This window comes from Drosophila serrata, unplaced genomic scaffold (assembly GCF_035046125.1).
Source record: "Drosophila serrata isolate PLE 108 unplaced genomic scaffold, ASM3504612v1 contig_267, whole genome shotgun sequence".
Classification (NCBI taxonomy): domain Eukaryota; kingdom Metazoa; phylum Arthropoda; class Insecta; order Diptera; family Drosophilidae; genus Drosophila; species Drosophila serrata.
The window spans coordinates 347014-367020 of NW_028257165.1; the positions used below are offsets into that span (position 1 = coordinate 347014).

The following is a 20007-nucleotide window of genomic DNA, read 5'->3' on the forward strand; positions in this document are numbered from 1 at the left end:
GGCATTAATTTTTTTCTGTACATATTATCGAAGTATTACGTTTAAGCATAATTTTTTATCTATGCAAAATATAGAATATAGAGAGATAATTATTTAAATCACAGTGCAGCAAATAAAAATATATATAAAAAAAATTAATTAAATAATATTACAATAATAATAAAATATAAATTATAACTTTTTGTTTTAAAAAAACATCGAAATAATTCCTACATTCATTACAGTCACCCATATTTATTATATTTACAGTTTTACACTCACACGTACTCATGGTTCGGCATTTTCCCCTATATTTAACGATCATTTCTATGGCAGCCATGTTTATAAAATAGTTTACCGATTTTCATAAAAAAAAAACTGAAATAAATAATAATAGAATAATACAAAATGGCTATATTACGAGTTTGAAAATATAGTGAAAACTGAAAAATTTTTAAGTTTTAGTTTTATAAATTTTGCGATTTTTTCTATCGAATCTGTATGATACAGTAGTCCAAATTGTATCAGAAGTTCTAAAACAATACAATATCTCACATATATGTATATTAAAAATATCTGAAATATATTAAAAATATATTGAAAACTAAAAAACCGATCGCTGCCCTTGTTTTTTTTATAGGACCAAAAGAGCGAATTTGTAATTGATTATAAATTTGCCAACAATGTATTCATTTAATTTCGAAAAGTTTTTCTCTGATAGTATTTATATGATTAACAAATATGCGAACTAAAAACAAAATTAAAAGAAAAAAAAGATTAAAAGATAATTATAATGTTTTGTAAAATGTTGAAAAATTCTGTGAATTTGTGTAATAAACGGAATATACATAGTTACATCAACTCGGCTCTTAATGCTGATCAAGAATATATATATTTGATTAATAGGGTCTGAACTGATTCGGTCACATGCTTTTGACTAAAACATAATACCCTCTGCAAGGGTATAATAATGAAATGACACAGAGAAGGCTGTTGATTTAAGAGTATTTGCACCAAAGAGAATTTTGTATTGTTTGTTTTCTTCGAAACAGCTGATAAATAAAGAGTTAAATAAAAAGCTTTCAAGTATTGGTTCTTTGTCAGCAAAATGACAATGTTGGAAAACAGGAAATGAGAACAAAAATAACTTTCTATATACAAAAATGATTTTATTTGAAAAACATGAATTAACATGAATTTTAAATAAGAAATGTACACACAAATATAAAATTAATAGAAATATGTCATATAATAATTATACTCATGTCCTATTTAAGGATTGAGAAGAGAAAGAATCTGGATATAATAATTCAATTCCAACAAGAAAGGAAGCTAACTTCGGCACGCCGAAGTTTATATACCCTTGCAGATATAACTTCTATGACTTGGAATCCCAACAATATAAATTATATTTATTTGTGTTAAAAAACAATGAAGTAATACCTGCTTTCATTTCATTCACCTTTACATATTATATTTGCAGTTTTACAGTCACAGATGTGCATTTTTGCTCCATATCTAACGATCGTTTGTATGGCACCTATATAATATAGTAGTCCGATTTTCATAAAATTTTACACAAAATTTAAGATTGATATAAAATGGTTATACTTCAAATTTGATAAAAATCTGTTGAAAACTGAAAATGTTATAATTTTTTAATTTTTAATTGTCTTAATTTCTCGATTGTTTCTATGGGAGCTATATGATATAGTTGTCCGATTTTCATTAAATTTTATACAAAATTGTAGAGTATAGTAAAATGGCTATATCTTAAATTTGATCAAATTCTGTTGAAAACTGAAATTGTTATAATTTTTTTTGTAAAAATTATCCGATCATTCCTATGGCAGCTATATGATATAGTCGTCCGATCCGGCCCGTTCCGACATATATACGAGTGAGAGTATATAGAAGGTTAACTGTAAAGTTTCATTCAGATAGCTTCAAAACTGAGAGACTAGTTTGCGTAGAAACGGACAGACGGACAGACGGACATGGCTAGATCGACTCGGCTGTTGATCCTGATCAAGAATATATATACTTTATATGGTCGGAGGTGCCTCCTTCACTGCGTTGCTAACTTCTGACTGAAATTATAATACCCTGCAAGGGTATAAAAAGAAAGAGTATTAACACGTTGAACAAACCACTTTGACTAAGAAACCTGAAGACTCACTAACAACAGAAAAGAACGTAAATAATACAATTGTTTCCATTAAATAATAAAAGCTCGCGAATGTTGCGTGACATATGTATGTATGTATGTATGTACCAGAGAGACTGAGATTAGGAAGTGTTTGAGAGAACAGGTAAGCTCGCGGGAACACCTTGGTTATCAGTTACGGCGGAGAGCCAAACGCAAACCTCGGAGTCCAGTTAACACCAAGTCGGATAAAATCCGATCCCGCGGCCCTCCTCCTCCCGCCCTGACACATAGCGAACAGAGAGCATCGGTAGCAGCCGATGAGTTGGCTCGCTTATCATCTGGTCGCTCTTTATGCGAATTTCTTCAGAGGTTCAGTGTCGAGAGGAACGTTGTGTCGAACGGAAGTGCGCTGGAAAGCCACTGCGCAGCTAACAAATAGAGCAAAAGAGAGATAACATAAAAAACCCCACGAAAACCGGAGCGATAATGCTTTGGTGGAGCAAGAAGGGGGAGAAGGACAACAGCCGGCCCAGCCAGGCGCTGGTGCCCCAGGACCCCCGGACGAGCGTTAAGACCACGAGTGCCTCCACAGAGACGACCAACACGGCCGTGCAGAACTCTACAATCACCGACAGCAACAAACAGACCATCACCTTTTTGTCCACACGCCAGACGGTGACGCACACCCAGCGAGCGCTGATCACGGAGACGACGACTCGCCGCACTCCCAGTCAGGCCGAACTCGAGGCACTGTTCGCGCAGATGGGGATGGGCGGGGAGGGAGCCACCGGCACCACGACCACCACCACTACGGTTACCTCGCGCTCCCGTCCACCGAGTCTTAATGGCGTCTCTCTACGTTCCACGCAGCCCTTCAAAGCCACCGCCAGCAGCGCTGGCAAACGGTCCAGTACCCTGGTCAAGACGGAGCAGACAACAGTTACCAAGAAAAATGGACTTAACGTCACTCAGCACCTGGAGACGCATCGCGTGGACCTCAAAGGAAAGCCTGCCTGGACGCCGTTCAATTCCAATGCCATCAGTTCAAGCTCCACCTACGTATCCCCCTACGCCAAGAAGCCGAGTCTGGCCATCACAGGTTCGTCGCCTAGCCCAAAGGTCGCCACCGTCTCTAGTCCGCTCAGTATTCCCAAGCCAACACAATCAGCATTCGAGAACTTCTTAAAAACGTCTTCAAAGACTACAGTGAAGCCGCTAACGTCAACCGCCGTGCCGAGGCCCTACGTAAGCCTTGGCTCCTCTGCGTCCTCCACTAAGGCGAAGGCCACTTTCAGTGGCTTGGACGCCCAGGGTTCTCTCAGCTCCATCGGAGCAGCGAGCACCAAGTCTAGCCTAACAAAGACCAAGCTGAAGCCGGCTAGAGTGTACATATTCAATAATGAGCGTTTTGATACTAAAAATGAGTTCCGCGCTGGAAGTGCTAACGATGTGAAGGCCCTGCGGTCCACCTTTGAGCGGCTGAAATGCAAGGTGGAGGTAATTACCGACCCCACATTGGCCACCCTCAAACGCACAGTGAAAACGCGTAAGTATGCGACTTAGATGTACATTAATGTAGCCTACATAAGCATATGGATCTTTTCATACAGTGGAAACAAAGGACTTTGGAGACAAGAGTGCTCTGGTCCTCGTGTTTCTCAGCCATGGAACGCGCCATGACAGACTCGCGGCCAAGGATGACGACTATTCACTGGACTACGACGTGATCTTCCCCATTCTGCGCAACCGTACCCTAAAGGACAAGCCCAAGCTGCTCTTCGTCCAGGCCTGCAAGGGCGCCAATGAGCTGGGCGGGTTCATGACGGATGCCGCCCAGCCCAACGGGTCCCCCAACGAAATCCTTAAGTGCTATAGCACCTACGAAGGCTACGTTTCTTACCGCACCGAGGACGGCACCCCCTTCATTCAGACGCTTTGTGAGGCTCTTGATAAGTCTGGTAAAACGTCCGACATTGATGCCATAATGACGAGCGTGCGACGCGTGGTCAAGTCACAAACCAAGTAAGTTGACTCTAAGCAAAGCAATTGCAAAGAATAATTCTTTTTTTGTTTTAAGGGATGGCCAAATACCATCTGTCACCAGCACCCTCACCTCTAAGTACGTCTTCGGAGATTACATATGATCATCATTCTACGAAGTATTTTTTGTATTATATTTCCTCATTCGAGATTAACAGTATCAAAAGTGGGTCAACATTAGTAGCTACTAGCTACCTAAATGATTTTCTGGGAGCCATTTTCTTTGTGATTCATTAAAAAGCTAAATAGCTGATTTAGCGTTATCCAAAATCGATTTTAAATTGGTATTTGTAGGGTTTTGCATTTTGGACATTAATTGGGAATCACACCGGAAATACATACGTATATAATATATAGAATCTTATCATTTATTATGGCTTACCCGACATGATAATGTCTGTGGGAAACATACGAAACAAAATGGTTAGCTCGGTGAAACTTTTAAATTGCATGGAAAAGTGTACACAATTCGCGCCTAAATATATTGTGTAGTACAAGATGTTAAAGTAAACAAAAAATAAATGTGCGGACACCTTATGCACCCTGCTTTTCTTTATTTACAGTCATTTAACTAATCCCTAAGTATTTTAAAGAATGCGCCAAATTGAAATTATAATCATATTTAAATAATGTGGTCATATCTTATAAAAGGTTCAATAATTTCGTGCATCATGTTAATTTTAATTGTTCTGTTATTAGAAATAATGAAATGTAATATTCATAGAAAAAAGGTGAGGTAGCTCATAGCAAGGCTCATTATTTATCTGTATCCGGATCTGTGTAATTTTGATACACTTGCACAGTGTTATCTCTTGTATTATTCTAAAATTTCGGTTGCAATTTTATTATTCATTTATTTATATAAAGCTAGCGGTTTGTTATAAACCTACAAGACTAACTTAAAATTATGAGCTTGGCTGCTGAGGCCTACCGCTCGATCAAGTATGTACAGTTTTAATGTTATATGATGGGCTTAAGGTTAGATTTTATGGGTGAGGTTGGCTTTGTGGAGGAATGAGAGGATTTTCTTAGAATTTTCTGTTGTTGGGTTTCCAAGAAGTTGGGTTGGGTTTTCCCAGGAGAATGATGTGATTCTTTATTGGGAAAATGCAGTGCAATTGATTAATATGTGTTGTATGTCTATTGCGGCATTATTGCATAAGGGGAAAGTGTTTTTGAGAGTTCTTTCCATAAAGTGGGCGTTTGTGAGTTGTGTGGGTCCTAGATTGATTATTATATGTTGTTGTCTGTTAAGGTTTGTGGTTTTGCGACAGAAGTTTGGAGAGGTGTTGAGATCTGTTTGTACCATTGGGACGTTTGGTTTGCCAGATCTTTCTGTATGCGAGTGTAGTATTTTTTTACATGTTGCGTGATGTGTTTGGAGTTGAGGTTGTTAGTTACTATGAATCGATATTTCTGAGCTTCCTTGGCTGTCTTGTCGGCTTCTTTACCTTTTATCTGTGGCTTAGGATCCAGATTAGTTTAATTTTAGGGAAGAGTTTGGTGTTTATTTTTCTGATGTGCAAGAGTTGGTGGTAGGCTATGGGGGATGTGGTGTTTTTGTTGTAATGGGATAGGGATGTGTTTGTGGCTTTTAGGATTATTTCTGGGTTGTATTTTTTGTATGGGTAGTTTTTAGCTGGGGAGAGTTGGAGGGATAGGGTTTTGCAGGAGTCAATGATTCTATCAATTCTGCTGGGGTACCTGTGTTTTCTTCTTGTTGGTTTCAGGAATTTTCCAATTGGGGAGTCATGAGAGTGAGCAAGTTTGTCCTTATGGAGTTTCTGTCTGATTTCAATAGTTATAGTAGTTAGCTTATTTTTGACTCGATCAGAAGATTGTTCGTTGGCGTTGTTCTGAAAGCACCAAGGGCTGCCCTTATTGCTGAGTTTTGACAGGATTTGAGCAGTAATCTATTTTGGAGACGAGGAGGGAGTTTGTGATTTGGATGAGGGAGACTGTGTTGCAGTTGTATTTCCTTGAGGAGAGGTGTTTAATGATGTTAAGGGGACTGGAGAGGGATGTTTTTAGGTTGTTTATGTGTGAATTCCAGTTATATAAATTGTTAATTTTTATCTAGAGAAAGGGATTATCCAGAGGAGGAACAACATTCTCGGATTTGCTGGATTAGGGTTGTTAGGTTATTTTGAGGGTTTTTAGGATTATTAGATGGCGTAGGCAGTGAACTTGATGTGTTTTGAAAGGGAGATAATGTTGGTAAGGGAGTTGTAGGATATTAGGAACAGAATGACTGAAATAGGGGTTCCTTGTGGGATACCGTTATTGAGGGGGAAGCTATGGGTGAGAGATGTGCCGCTTCTGACTATAATTTTTAGGTTAGAAATGAAGTTGTGGACGTATTTTATTATGCGGGGGCCTAGTTTCCATTCCTCCAACTGGCGGATGAGAGTGCGGATGCCAATTTTGTCGAAGGCTTTATAGAAGTCAAGAGATAGTATTGATTTATGTTTTTTTTTTGAGACAAGGATCTGGTTGCAAGGTGGTCTACGTAAAGTAGACTATCTAGAACACATTTGCCTCTTTTAAAGAATTGGTTGTGATGTATGAGTTTGTTTGTTAAAACAAATCACCCTTTCGCTAGGATTTCATCCAGAACTTTGGCCATGCAAGGGTTGAGGGAAATGAGGGATGAGTGGAACAAGGCTGACTTTATTTTAAGGAGATGGGTGTACTTTTTATCATTGTGTAAGAAATGCGGTCTAGACCTGGTGTGTGTCCTTTTAATGAGTTTATGGCTGAGTTTAGTTCTATAAGTGTAATATTTTTTTCTATTTTAAGGGCTGTTGGGGAGTTTTGTTGGGTGCATTCCACAGAGCCACATGTTTGTGGGTCGGAGTTTGGATGGATTTCAGAGGTGAATTTTGTGATGGAGGATTTTTTGGCTTTCCTAATGGATCTTGTGAAAATGGCATTAGCTTTTTTGTATTCGATAATATTTTATATGTTGATGTTGTTTTTTAGGGTTCTCCATTTGAGGTTTTTATTTTTTTTTAGAAGTGCAATGTTTTTGTTCTACCGGGGAACAGTGTGAGGGAGGGAGAAGGTGGTGTTCTGAGGTATGGTTAGGTGGGCAGAATGGATCAGAATTTGTTTGTTGTTTCTCGTCGAAACAGTTAAAATGTATTTATTTAACGAATGGCAAATTAAAGTATAACATTCGAAGAATGTCTTGTAACATATTTATAAAGAAATATTTAACAAGAAAGAAAGCTAACTTCGGCACGCCGAAGTTTATATACCCTTGCAGATAGAACTTCTATGAATAGGAATCCATACAATATAAATTATATATATTTGTGTTAAAAAACAATGAATAATAATACCTGCTTTCATTTCATTCACCTATACATATTATATTTGCAGTTTTACATTCACAGATTTGCATTTTTCCTCTACATCAAACGATCGTTTGTATGGCACCTATAAGATATAGTCGTTCGATTTTCATAAAATTTGACAAAAAATTTAAGACTAATATAAAATAGCTATACCTTAAATTTGATGAAAATTAGCTGAAAACTAAAAAAGTTATAAATTTAATTGTATTAATTTCTCGATCGTTCCTATGGGAGCTATATGATATATTGGTCCGATTTTCATAAAATTTTACACAAAATTGTAGAGTATAGTAAAATGGCTATATCTTAAATTTGATCCAATTCTATTGAAAACTGAAAAAGTTAAAAATTTTTTTGTAAAAATTTTACGATCATTCCTATGGCAGCTATATGATATAGTCGTCCGATCCGGCCCGTTCCGACATATATACGAGTGAGAGTATATAGAAGGCTAACTACAAAGTTTCATTCAGATAGCTTCAAAACTGAGAGACTAGTTTGCGTAGAAACGGACAGACGGACAGACGGACAGACGGACAGACGGACATGGCTAGATCGACTCGGCTGTTGATCCTGATCAAGAATATATATACTTTATATAGTCGGAGGTGCCTCCTTCACTGCGTTGCAAACTTCTGACTGAAATTATAATACCCTGCAAGGGTATAAAAATATGGCAATGGTAGCACCTGTCCGGACGTGTCTCGAAAAAAAAGTTGAATTGCGGTGCCATTCATAACTCGGTTCCGGATCAATGAAAATTAAAAAATCCAAATTCATTCGTAAAATTATAGAATACCCCAGGTAGGCCTGTCGAGTTTTTTTGAAATTCCATTTTTGAAGTGAAAAACATGATTTTTCGTCTAATTTGTCATTATAAAATCAAAATTATAAAAAAAAATAAAAAACTCGACAACGTGTTTAATAGTGTTTAAAATTTTAAAAGGATCGGTGCAGGAGTTTTGAAGTTATGATTGGCACCGACTTTGAAAACGTGAGTTGTGAGAAAAGCGCTTTAAAGTTTTAACCACAAAAAAAGTGTAAAACGAAAATCCGGTAAGTATAAAAACACTCATAACTTCGTCAATTTTGCTTTAATTGCCTTGAAATTTTGGAACAATATTCTCCAGATATAATGCATTCAATATAAACATCAACGGCCACGCCATGATACTGCCGACGACTGCCGTCGTAACTGTATTGTGGGCAGAGCGTCGGTTCGGTAGAAGTCGCAGTCGGCGCATTGATGACTGTTGATAACAGTGGCGTATTGATGACATGTGATACTGAAGGGCTTTGATATTCCATTGTAGTATTTTTAACATATTTTAGATTAGTTGTGTATCTTGTTTTTGTTTAATAGGTGTCCATTTCCCCTTAGTCGCTAGATGCGTCAGAGTTAATTTTGGTGGTGTTTGGTAAGGTTTTATAGCATCTTTTTTCATAAAGGCAATGATTCCTTTAGATGTGTTTAGGGTTAGGATTTTAATAGATTTGTTTGGGGATTTAGTTAGAGGGTAATCCGCAGGGGGTAGCAAATTTTGTTGTTTTTGCAGAATTTGTTGAGGTGGCCGAATTTGAAGCAATTGTTGCATCTTAACGGCAGAGGAATATAGGCCCTAACAGCTGTTCTTTGGTAGCCAATCATAAGGAAGTCGGGAAGGTTGTGTGTGCTGAAGGTGACAATTAAAGGACCTAGTCTCCTTAAGAGCGCCGTTGTCTCGTATTAATATTTTTTGAACGTCTGTAACTTGTTGTGCCGGTAGTTCTTGTACTATTGTGTTCACTTCAATTCCTCTTAGGTCGTTGGAGTACATTACTGACTGTGACGCTGATGGTGGGAGCGAAAACTTTAAGCTGCATAAGTTTCAAAGCTTGTACGCTTGTTTTTGTTTTGATGAGCAGCGATCCGTTGCGGAGTTTCTTGCACTCATTAATTTCGCCGCCACAGGATAAAATCAATTTGTTTTTTTACAAGGAAAGGGTTGACGTTGTTGAGGTCGAGGCCGGTGTGAGATCTGGAGATAACTATATATTTAGGTCCTGGGGATTTCAAGAGCTGTCCAGTTGTTACAGTTATTGATGGGGGGTCCCCCATCTCTACGACTCTGTCTTGTACCGTTCGTAGATTTTCGGTTTTTTGTATTGCACTTGCAGTAGTTTTTGTTGGTTTTTACTTGTTTGTTTTCTGATTGCAGTTAAGGTGGAGAAGTAGACGTCTGGTCTCTATGAGAATTAGATTGCTACTGTACAATTTTATTAAAATCTGATTACTATATCATATATCATAGGAACGATCGAGAATTTAGTACAATTAAAAATAAGAAAGGAAGCAAACTTCGGCACGCCGAAGTTTATATACCCTTGCAGATAGAGCTTCGATGGCTAGAAATCCATACAATATAAATTATATATATTTATGCTAAAAAACAATGAAGTAATACCTGCATTCATTTCATTCACCTATGCATATTATATTTACAATTTACATTCACAGATTTGCATTTTTCCTCTACATCTAACGATCGTTTGTATTGCACCTTTATGATATAATCGTCAGATTTACATAAAATTTAACTAATATAAAATGTCTATATCTCAAATTTAATGAAAATCTGGTCAAAACTAAAAAAGGTAAAATTTTTAATTGTATTAATTTCTCGATCGTTTCTATGGGAGCTAGTATATGACATAGTAGTCCGATTTTCATATAATTGTACACAAAATTGTTGAATAATATAAAATAGCTATATCTTAAATTTAATCAAAAACTGTTGAAAACTAAAAAAGTTAATAATTAATAATAATTTTTAACTGTATTAATTTATCGATCGTTCCTATGGGAGCTATATGATATAGTCGTCCGATTCGGCCCATTCCGACATACGAGTGAGAGTATATAGAAGACTAACTACAAAGTTTCATTCAGATAGCTTCAACACTGAGAGATTAGTTTGCGTAGAAACAGACAGACGGACAGAATGGCAGACGGACATGTCTAGATCGACTCGGCTGTTGATCCTCATCAGGAATATATCTACTTTATATGGTCTGAGGTGCCTCCTTCAATGTTGAAATGTACACGAGCAGACTTAAAGAAAATTTTAAGTTGTATCTCTTATCGTAGAAAACAATTCCCATATTCCTTCCAGCTCTAATTCCTTTTTGAAGGCCATATACGAAGACAGTTTCCTAATCGGAGCTGATATATATATATAGATCAGTCCCAGATGCAGTCGTTAAATCTATATATACCTAAATCTATAACACTACGCAACGGATTTTGACGGACGCATTAGAAACTTCTAGTTATCAGTGTTCCCATATTTTATTATGCATGCATATATAAAACTTTGCTATTCAGCAAAAGCCCTAACAATCCGTTTTGTAGTTTTAAATATTTAAGTATGTATATGCAGGCACAACGAGATTTAACATCCTTGAAAATTATAATGTTCTTAGCTGCCTCGAGTACTTACATTTTTAGTGTGCAGAGACTCCTTCTTACCTCGTGTGATATTTTTTGCATCGTCAGAATTACGAAACTCTTGACCCATCGTTACTCCTAGCCAAAATTAATATTTCTACGAATGTTTCTGTCGTAATTACTATTGAAAATTATATTTTGTCGGTTAAGGAAGTACTTCTCGGATAAGTTTCCTTTTCTTTTTTTTCCCCGGAGCATTGCACCTTGACTTCAATAGTAATAGGTACCATAATTGCATAAATTTATAATATAAATTTGTATTATTATAGTACAGTAAATACTTTAAACCAATTGGGTTATCGTACAGGTTTTTTTAAAATATTGTTTAGGAATTAATACCCATCACTCTACTTCTGCACAGGTCCTAGTGCAGCTCCACCTGCAAATCGAACGGGTAGTCTCGGGAATTCAAGCTCTGTCGAAAAAGTTGGGTGTGTTGCCACGCCACGTCGCCCTTGCCACCGCTAAGCTTGGCTACAATCTGGAATCCACTAGAGTTCTCAATAGAAACAGTCCCATCAATGGTCGCAACAGAAACATCGATTTTTCCCTCGCCAAACGTTTTCGTTTCGAAGACCAACTTATAGGACTTTACTTTCAGGCTAGCCTTGCTGAAATCAAACTTCCAAACGATTTCTCCGTATTCGGTGTCCTCGAGTCGCGCTAAGTATGCCATTTTCCAATCGCGCTCTACTTTTCGAAGAATGTTCTTTGAGGAAAACTGAGCCCTTTGCCAGGTTTTATAAGTCTCCAGAACAGTTACACCTCCTGCATCTATAGGCATAGAAAATTTGCCATAAGTGCATGGAAATCTTTGCATTTCATTTATGTTTACTCACCACTGGTGTAGCGTTCGTAGGTATCTGTGGCGCAGCTGTAACGGACATTTAGTTTTCGGTTACGGAGCTCAGGTTCATTTGGGGTGAAAACAAAAATCTGCAAATAAAAAAAACGAATTATGTTATACTTTAATTAACTTAAGCTCACTCACGTTGGTGAAAGTATGCTCGCCGCGCGACTGACGCCAAGATAGGCTTCCGGAACTTCTGCCCTTCAGTTCGTTCTCAGTCGGCTGGCTGCAAACAGGTGAATAGCATTAATAACTTGAGATGAATATTTTTCCCTTTTAAAGGTGGTTGCTGTGACTTACCGCTCGAGGGTCAAGGCGATAATTTCATACAAGTTCCGCTGACTAAGTAACCTACGCCGCTCGGCGGTGCAATTCCTACGCCGCTTGATGCGAATCTCGTCCAGTGTATGCACCAGTTCTTTTTCATCGCACAGCCTCCGAAGTTGTCGGATCTTCTGGTGATCGTTTGTGTAACGCCAGGTCACGTCCTGAACGTCGTCCCGCGAGTATGCGAGTATATAATCAATGCTGCGCTTCCAACCATGCTGGTACATAAGCGGAGAGTCCACAACATTATCAGATGGATCCACGTGCAGCCAGCGCATCTGAGCATCCGAATACACCTCGGTCCATACGTGGTCGAAGTGGGAGTGTACAATACGAGCATCGTAGTCCAGGCAGCGGCACATAAATGTAAAACAGTTAGCATACTCTCCGCAGCGTCCCTTGCGAGAGACCAGAAGCTGAGAGATGTCGTTGTAACGGTAGAACTTGCTTTCCTGGCCGCAGCATACGGTGACCTCCACCCGGACATCGCCGACACGCTCCGTGCGTCTTAGCTTGCTCTCATCGCTTCCGCACACGCGGCAAGGAATGTTGTTAACCCATTCGAAAAACTCGGTATTGAACCAGTTTACCAGCTCGACGAGTAGGAGGTCGCGTATGCAGGGCTCCTTTTCCAGGCACTCGCCCGAGGCGATCCGCTCCTGCGCATCTATAAGTTTCTCGCTTGCCTTGGACGTTAACTCGTCAATGGGGATCAGAGTGCGGCCAGTGGCTAGCAGCAGTTCGTCCTCGTACTGCATAACAGCATCCGAGTAAAGCTCCAACGACTGCAGAAAGTTGTTAGAGGTGCGCTAAAAACGTTTTTCCAGGTCAGAATTCAGCGCGACTAATAAATATATATCTTTGAGGAAAGTCTTACCAGTACTCGGGGAAAGGCGATCCGCTGTCGATATTCCACAGATGGTTTAATAAACAACGGCGAGGGGGTGCTGTTGGTGGCGGCGGATTGTTGGGGCAAACCTTTTGATAATTATAAATGAACCGATTAGAAAGCTATACTAGCTTCACTACACGCCTTACTTTTGGGCACAGCCCCACTGATCCAGGCCGACCGCCGCTCACGCAATGCGTCCCGGTACCTCTGAACCTGCTGCAGGGATGCCTCACTGGGCAAAGTAAATGCGTTTGACCCGGGAGCGCGTGCGAAGCCGATGGCATCTAGCAGTCTCTCACATCCGGGCAGGCTTAGCAACTTTTCCTTGATCGTCTTGTTATCCAGACGTATTGTGCGGAACTTGACGTTATTCGGCTGCGAAAGGATGTTCTCCAGCAGCACCAACAGAATGCGCACTGCTTCCAGGTAGGCATCCCTGACACGCTGCCGCTGCTCCTCCGTGAATCGAGTGGCCGTCGGCTCTATCAGGTGCACCTCCAAATTTATGTCCACCATGTTGATGACTCCTTAGACGCTTTATCAGTTTGGATAGTCTGATGTGGGTGGTGGGTGGCCGAAACAAAGGGGTTAAGTGTTGGAAAGCGCTGAACATTGCAAACCAGTGATGTTGATCGAAAATGCTCCTTCACCTGGCCCAGAACAATTACGATTTCCTGTCCATTTTTATTTAATTTTACTTACTGCAGTTTGCATAATTAGCTTTTTCCCACGGCGTTGCCACGTAATTTAAACAAATTTCGTGTTATTTTCATAATCAAAATTTGTGTATTTGACAGCAATTCTGGAGTATCTGTACAAAGAATTTTGGAGAATTCGACATGGCTCTATTAGCAAGGGTGTGCGGGTCAGAAAGATCAAAATAGCCCACTCTAAAATATCCTTCCATTGAGACAAACTTGAATAAATTTGCCAACTGGAATTCAATGTCATCCCATGAAGTAATGAACAAACTGACCCATTTATTATTTGTATTTTTACTATCTCTTCCGAAGACTTTTTCAGGCAAATGGAACAATAAATCCAAAAATATTGCTAGAAATTCAACTTTTGTGGACTATATTCTTCAAGGATTATTTGTGAAGCCAATGTAAGAGAATGAGTAGAAAAGAAGGGGAGAATAGCATGCTTTATAAAGATTTGTATTTTATTTTTGTTGCACCCTGTTTTCAAAATAGGAAAGGTGTCGCTTCCGCCATCTGGCAACGTCATTCCACATTTTAGTATTTTGTTCTCTCGTCGCCGTAGGACCCTTTGAAAGACCGCTCACGAACGATCTTTCTCGAACATTTGTCTCTCTCGCTCTCTCTCAATACTCTAATACGCTTTTCTTCATACTGTGCTATAGGGAATACCCACATTTTGCTTGGTATATCTTAAACTGGTTCGCGATAGGGCCGCTTCGTCAGCAAACTAGTTCTGAGACCGGCATAATGTAATGTTGCCATATTAAGGGTTTTCCCACAGAATGAAGGATTTTTTTCTACGTGCTAGGGAGAATTTTAGAGGGAAAGAATTTTAAGGGCGATAGTTTAAGCGGTCTCACACTTGCTCTTGATTCGACTCGCCAATCCGGAATGCCCGTCCGAGAGAATTCTCTTACAGAGTGTTTTTTACATAGGATTAACATTGGTTTTACATTCGCCACTCTACCAGTCTACTCACTGAATTATACAATTTTTTTAAAAAACGCCTTGAAATTCATTTAACTGCTGTGAACGAAAAAAACCATATCAAAGTGTGAGCAGTGAGAGAGATCGAGAAGTAAAAAAAATGTAAATCGCCAAATAGAATAGAATCCAAAACTACACATACTCTCCTAATTGTATTGATTTTAAATGGAAATGGATGAACCAAGAAGTTTACAAAACCATGTTTTCACGGACGATGTTCCCGTGGATATATAATAAAATAACATATCGTACTAAAATATATGTATAATAGGAATTAACAATTAACTTGAATTATTTTTATAAGGGATTTAATCAACAATGTAAACATTTTCCTAATATGTTTATATTTTATTTATTTAAAATTAGCTGATTTTGTTCATTTAGGAGGGAAACTTTTTAACTGCGATTTTTTAGGTGGACAGCCAAATTTTCATCTGGCAACACTGGCGTGATGACACATGCGCTATCGATAACCGGCCGGCGCAGGGGCGATTTTCAACCACTTTACCTCGAAAAAGTAGGCGTCGGTCATTTCAATCTTCAAGCGTCTGCCATCGTGATAGTTCGTTTCTGAGGCGAAGCAAACCCAGCTTGTTTTATAAACTTCCATATAAGGTAATATATTTCCCGTCTCTTTGTTCGTCTGTATGGTCTTTGTGCGTGTTATCCTCCGTCCGTGCGTTCGCTTTGGCGGCCTCCGGTTCCTGGCTGTACTTGGCAAGCTCCTGGTGGTTGTCTGCCTTCCCCGATTTGAGTGTACATATCTGTCGTTCTTTTCCATTGCAGATACCAATTAATCTTCAACAAAATGTGTGACGAAGAGGTTGCAGCTTTGGTGGTGGACAATGGATCCGGCATGTGCAAAGCCGGCTTTGCTGGCGATGACGCACCCCGTGCCGTCTTCCCTTCGATTGTCGGTCGTCCACGTCACCAGGGCGTGATGGTCGGCATGGGCCAGAAGGACTCGTACGTCGGTGACGAGGCCCAGTCCAAGCGTGGTATACTCACACTGAAGTACCCCATTGAGCACGGCATCGTGACTAACTGGGATGACATGGAGAAGATCTGGCACCACACCTTCTACAACGAGCTGCGCGTTGCCCCCGAGGAGCACCCCGTCCTGCTAACTGAGGCTCCCCTGAACCCCAAGGCTAACCGCGAGAAGATGACTCAAATCATGTTCGAGACATTCAACACTCCGGCCATGTATGTCGCTATTCAGGCTGTGCTGTCTTTATACGCTTCGGGTCGCACCACCGGTATCGTTCTGGACTCTGGCGACGGTGTCTCCCACACCGTTCCCATCTATGAGGGCTACGCCCTGCCTCACGCCATCTTGCGTCTGGATCTGGCTGGTCGCGATTTGACCGACTATCTGATGAAGATCCTGACCGAGCGCGGCTACTCGTTCACCACCACCGCTGAGCGTGAAATTGTGCGCGACATTAAGGAAAAACTGTGCTATGTTGCACTGGACTTTGAGCAGGAGATGGCCACCGCCGCCTCCAGCTCGTCGCTGGAGAAGTCATATGAACTGCCCGATGGACAGGTTATCACCATCGGAAACGAGCGATTCCGGTGCCCCGAGTCGCTATTCCAGCCGTCCTTCCTCGGCATGGAGGCCTGCGGCATCCATGAGACTACGTACAACTCGATCATGAAGTGCGATGTGGACATCCGCAAGGATCTGTACGCCAACACCGTGTTATCTGGCGGCACCACAATGTACCCGGGAATCGCTGACCGCATGCAAAAGGAGATCACCGCCCTGGCTCCGTCCACCATGAAGATCAAAATTGTCGCTCCGCCAGAGCGCAAGTACTCTGTCTGGATCGGCGGTTCTATCCTGGCCTCGCTGTCCACTTTCCAACAGATGTGGATCTCGAAGCAAGAGTATGACGAGTCCGGCCCATCCATCGTCCACCGCAAGTGCTTCTAAGTACTCGCTGGCTGCCGAGCTGGGCGTGGTCGAACACTCCCATGGCAGACAAAGGACGGAGACTAGAAGTATTGGGCATGAGTACATTAATACCGGGAGGCGGCGCACATGCCGGAAGGATGCATTCCAACACTTTTTTTACACAATTTTTGCACTGCCCACGAGCCAACGCATATTGTGTTTTGTTCCAAATTCAACTTAACGTGCACATCGGCATTTCCATATAAAAAAGATTCATATTCGGCATTCCCATTACTTCCATGCATTCCTACATATGTATTAAACTTACACATACCATACCATTAAAATACTTGTATCCGCTTCTTAATATTAATAAAGCGATCAAAGAACTGAAAACTCCCGGCATTGGCTATCATCTTATTGGCATTTGGCGAGCTTATGACTAATCGGCGATCGACTATGCGTTCACTTCAAAGGAATGTGGTATCGCGGGCGTCAGGGCAATAAGACGCTAACTAATAAGTTAGACTTTTCTGTTAACCAGATGCTAGCAAGTTAGCAGGAAGTGCCTGATAACAAAACCCTTGTCCACCACTGATATCCGCTCCATGGATATCTCCACATACGGGTGTGATTCAGCGGGACCCCTCCCGCCTTATCGGTAGTTTCACGTTGATTGATTGTGAGGGAAGAGGGGGGGAGGGGGAAACCCAAAATGGCTAAAGCTGTTGTTGCCTTATAGGGAAATATTGGAAGAGAATCGCACTCGCGCAAGCTCTCGTGGGCTGCAAATAGGGGAGTAAACAAAGTCGCATTGTTGACTCACACACAAATGTTTAAAATCAATGGCGTCGTCATCATTGGCATTGTTTGCCGTTCGTTTACGGCCGGTAGTCCGAGGCTGGGCGCACCCCTTCCCCTACCTTCTGACTGGGTGAGCGACATTTGAGGCGGGGCTGGCTCCCAAACAATTCCAATTGTGATATCTGTTCCGGAGACTCGCAATTGACCAAATTTAATCAACTATTGTTAGAAATCGATCGAATGACTAGACTGCGTTGACCCGATAGTCAGTTCCCATATATGGAGCCTGCTCTTGATCGAAGCCACATACATAGGTGTATATTTTAAAAATAATTACTTTACTTTATTTATATATAATTGTATATGTATATTTATGTATGTGTAGATCGTTAAATAGAGTTTGAACAATTTCTTACATTCTACAAATTTTTGGAGTTCCTTAAAATACATGTAAAGAATTCTAGAGATTGTTATACATGATTAATGCGATTTGTTTACAATCTTATTAATTATTTATTATTATTTTTTCCTTTTAATAGCAACATAAGTTTTAGTCCCAGATCGGATAAATAAATTTAAAGGTTCGCTGACCTCGGCATGTTAAGTTTCACTTGGTTTGCATGCCGAGCCTTTATAAAAATCAGTAAGATAGCAAAAGTGCCGGTTGTGAGATACGGGTATCAAAAACTTATTGCAATAAACATTTTAAAAATCATACGACTTTTACGGTGTGTTTACCAAACAAATCCACAACGAGTTTTTTGCTTTATAAATTATAATCCATTTCATATGTATTAATTATTCAATTTATTTCATTATTATTAAATTTATATGCTGCTGTGCATTGACTACAGATACAGATAAAGTATATAAAACCAAAGAGTGTATATAGTAAATTGTATAGTCTTTGATAAAACAATAATAACACATCGGCTGAAAAGTCCCGGGCCTAACATATTAATCGCGATTCTTTTATTGCAATTAAATTTTTTTTAGGTAATACGATCTTTCATAAGACATCTCTTAAAATTTCATGATATTCTATTCATTAGTTTGTGAGTTATTGTGTTATGAGTGACGCTACTTTTTTTATTTAAAAAACAAGAAAGGAAGCTAACTTCGGCACGCCGAAGTTTATATACCCTTGCAGATAGAACTTCTATGAATAAAAAACCATACAATACAAATTATATATCTTTGTGTTAAAAAACAATGAAGTAATACCTGCTTTCATTTCATTCACCTATACATATTATATTTGCAGTTTTACATTCACTGATTTGCATTTTTCCTCCACATCAAACGATCGTTTGTATGGCACCTATATGATATAGTCGTCCGATTTTCATGAAATTTACCACAAAATTTAAGACTTAAATTAAATGCCTATACCTAAAATTTGATGAAAATCAGTTGAAAACTGAAAAGGTTATAAATTTAATTGTATTAATTTCTCGATCGTTCCTATGGGAGCTATATGATATAGTAGTCCGATTTTCATAAAATTTTATGCAAAATTGTAGAGTATAGTAAAATGGCTATATCTCAAATTTGATCCAATTCTATTGAAAACTGAAAAAGTTAAAAATTTTTTTGTAAAAATTTTCCGATCATTCCTATGGCAGCTATATGATATAGTCGTCCGATCCGGCCCGTTCCGACATATATACGAGTGAGAGTATATAGAAGGCTAACTACAAAGTTTCATTCAGATAGCTTCAAAACTGAGAGACTAGTTTGCGTAGAAACGGACAGACGGACAGAAGGACAGACGGACATGGCTAGATCGACTTGGCTGTTGATCCTGATCAAGAATATATATACTTTATATAGTCGGAGGTGCCTCCTTCACTGCGTTGCAAACTTCTGACTGAAATTATAATACCCTGCAAGGGTATAAAAATGGATCAAAAACAAATTTGAGTTTTGATATAAACTGATTCTTGATGGGAAAACATACTATTCAAGGAAAGCTTGGCTTGAAAAGTGTTATGGGGACTCCGCTTTATCAGAAAAAAACAATAAAACGTTGGTTTGCTGACTTTAAACATGGTCGTAGAGACATTGAAGATGCAGAACGCAGTGGACGTCCAAATGAGGAGGTAACACCGCAAATCATCAAAAAAATCCACAAAATCGTTTTGAATATTTAAAAAAATGAAGTTGCGTCAGTTAGCTGACATCGCTCTGACATTGCTCTCACCAGGACAACGCACCGTGTCACAAGTCAATCAAAAGAATGGCAAAGACTAAATGAATACAACTTCGAATTGCTCCCACATCCACTATATTCGCAAGATGTTGATCCCAAAAGTGGTTGAAATGTTAGAGCTGCGCTGGAATGATTGCTTTGCTCTAGATAAAGATTAATTTGATAAATAAAGCAAATGTTGAACCAAAAAAACCGCGTTTTCTATGTTAGGCCCGGGACTTTTCAGCCGATGTGTTAAATGGTAAATGAGAAGGGAAGCTAACTTTGAAAAATAAAAAAGGGGTTTTTAATTTGACCCAACTTTTCCAATGGCATTT

The 20007-nt window shown here is 39.5% G+C and overlaps 3 protein-coding genes across 3 annotated transcripts; 2 read left to right on the forward strand and 1 right to left on the reverse strand.

Moving 5' to 3' along the window:
• The first annotated feature begins 636 nt into the window (after positions 1–636).
• On the forward strand, positions 637–4438 carry Strica (Ser/Thr-rich caspase). Its single transcript, XM_020959504.2, has 3 exons — positions 637–3674; positions 3739–4150; positions 4206–4438. Exons 1-3 carry the CDS (start codon positions 2615–2617, stop codon positions 4270–4272), a joined length of 1539 nt encoding a protein of 512 aa, XP_020815163.2. The 5' UTR covers positions 637–2614; the 3' UTR covers positions 4273–4438.
• Positions 4439–11251: 6813 nt separating this feature from the next.
• On the reverse strand, positions 11252–13946 carry Pngl (N-glycanase Pngl). Its single transcript, XM_020959671.2, has 6 exons — positions 13230–13946; positions 13069–13169; positions 12165–13000; positions 12006–12090; positions 11854–11950; positions 11252–11788 (listed from the first exon to the last, which is right to left on the reverse strand). The coding sequence occupies exons 1-6, from the start codon at positions 13597–13599 to the stop codon at positions 11379–11381; spliced, it is 1899 nt and encodes a 632-aa protein (XP_020815330.1). The 5' UTR covers positions 13600–13946; the 3' UTR covers positions 11252–11378.
• A 1240-nt stretch (positions 13947–15186) lies between these two features.
• Act42A (Actin 42A) lies at positions 15187–17070 on the forward strand. The gene is made up of 2 exons (XM_020959656.2): positions 15187–15389; positions 15561–17070. The coding sequence occupies exon 2, from the start codon at positions 15583–15585 to the stop codon at positions 16711–16713; it is 1131 nt and encodes a 376-aa protein (XP_020815315.1). The 5' UTR covers positions 15187–15389; positions 15561–15582; the 3' UTR covers positions 16714–17070.
• Positions 17071–20007: the final 2937 nt, after the last annotated feature.

Coding starts and splice junctions, on each gene's coding strand:
- Strica (XM_020959504.2), top strand. CDS start 2,615: ATGCTTTGGTGGAGCAAGAAGGGGGAGAAGGACAACAGCCGGCCCAGC. Junction 3,675..3,738: donor CAAACGCACAGTGAAAACGC/GTAAGTATGCGA, acceptor CTTTTCATACAG/TGGAAACAAAGGACTTTGGA. Junction 4,151..4,205: donor GTGGTCAAGTCACAAACCAA/GTAAGTTGACTC, acceptor TTTTGTTTTAAG/GGATGGCCAAATACCATCTG.
- Pngl (XM_020959671.2), bottom strand. CDS start 13,599: ATGGTGGACATAAATTTGGAGGTGCACCTGATAGAGCCGACGGCCACT. Junction 13,001..13,068: donor TCGCCTTTCCCCGAGTACTG/GTAAGACTTTCC, acceptor AAACGTTTTTAG/CGCACCTCTAACAACTTTCT. Junction 11,789..11,853: donor CTACGAACGCTACACCAGTG/GTGAGTAAACAT, acceptor CTATGCCTATAG/ATGCAGGAGGTGTAACTGTT.
- Act42A (XM_020959656.2), top strand. CDS start 15,583: ATGTGTGACGAAGAGGTTGCAGCTTTGGTGGTGGACAATGGATCCGGC.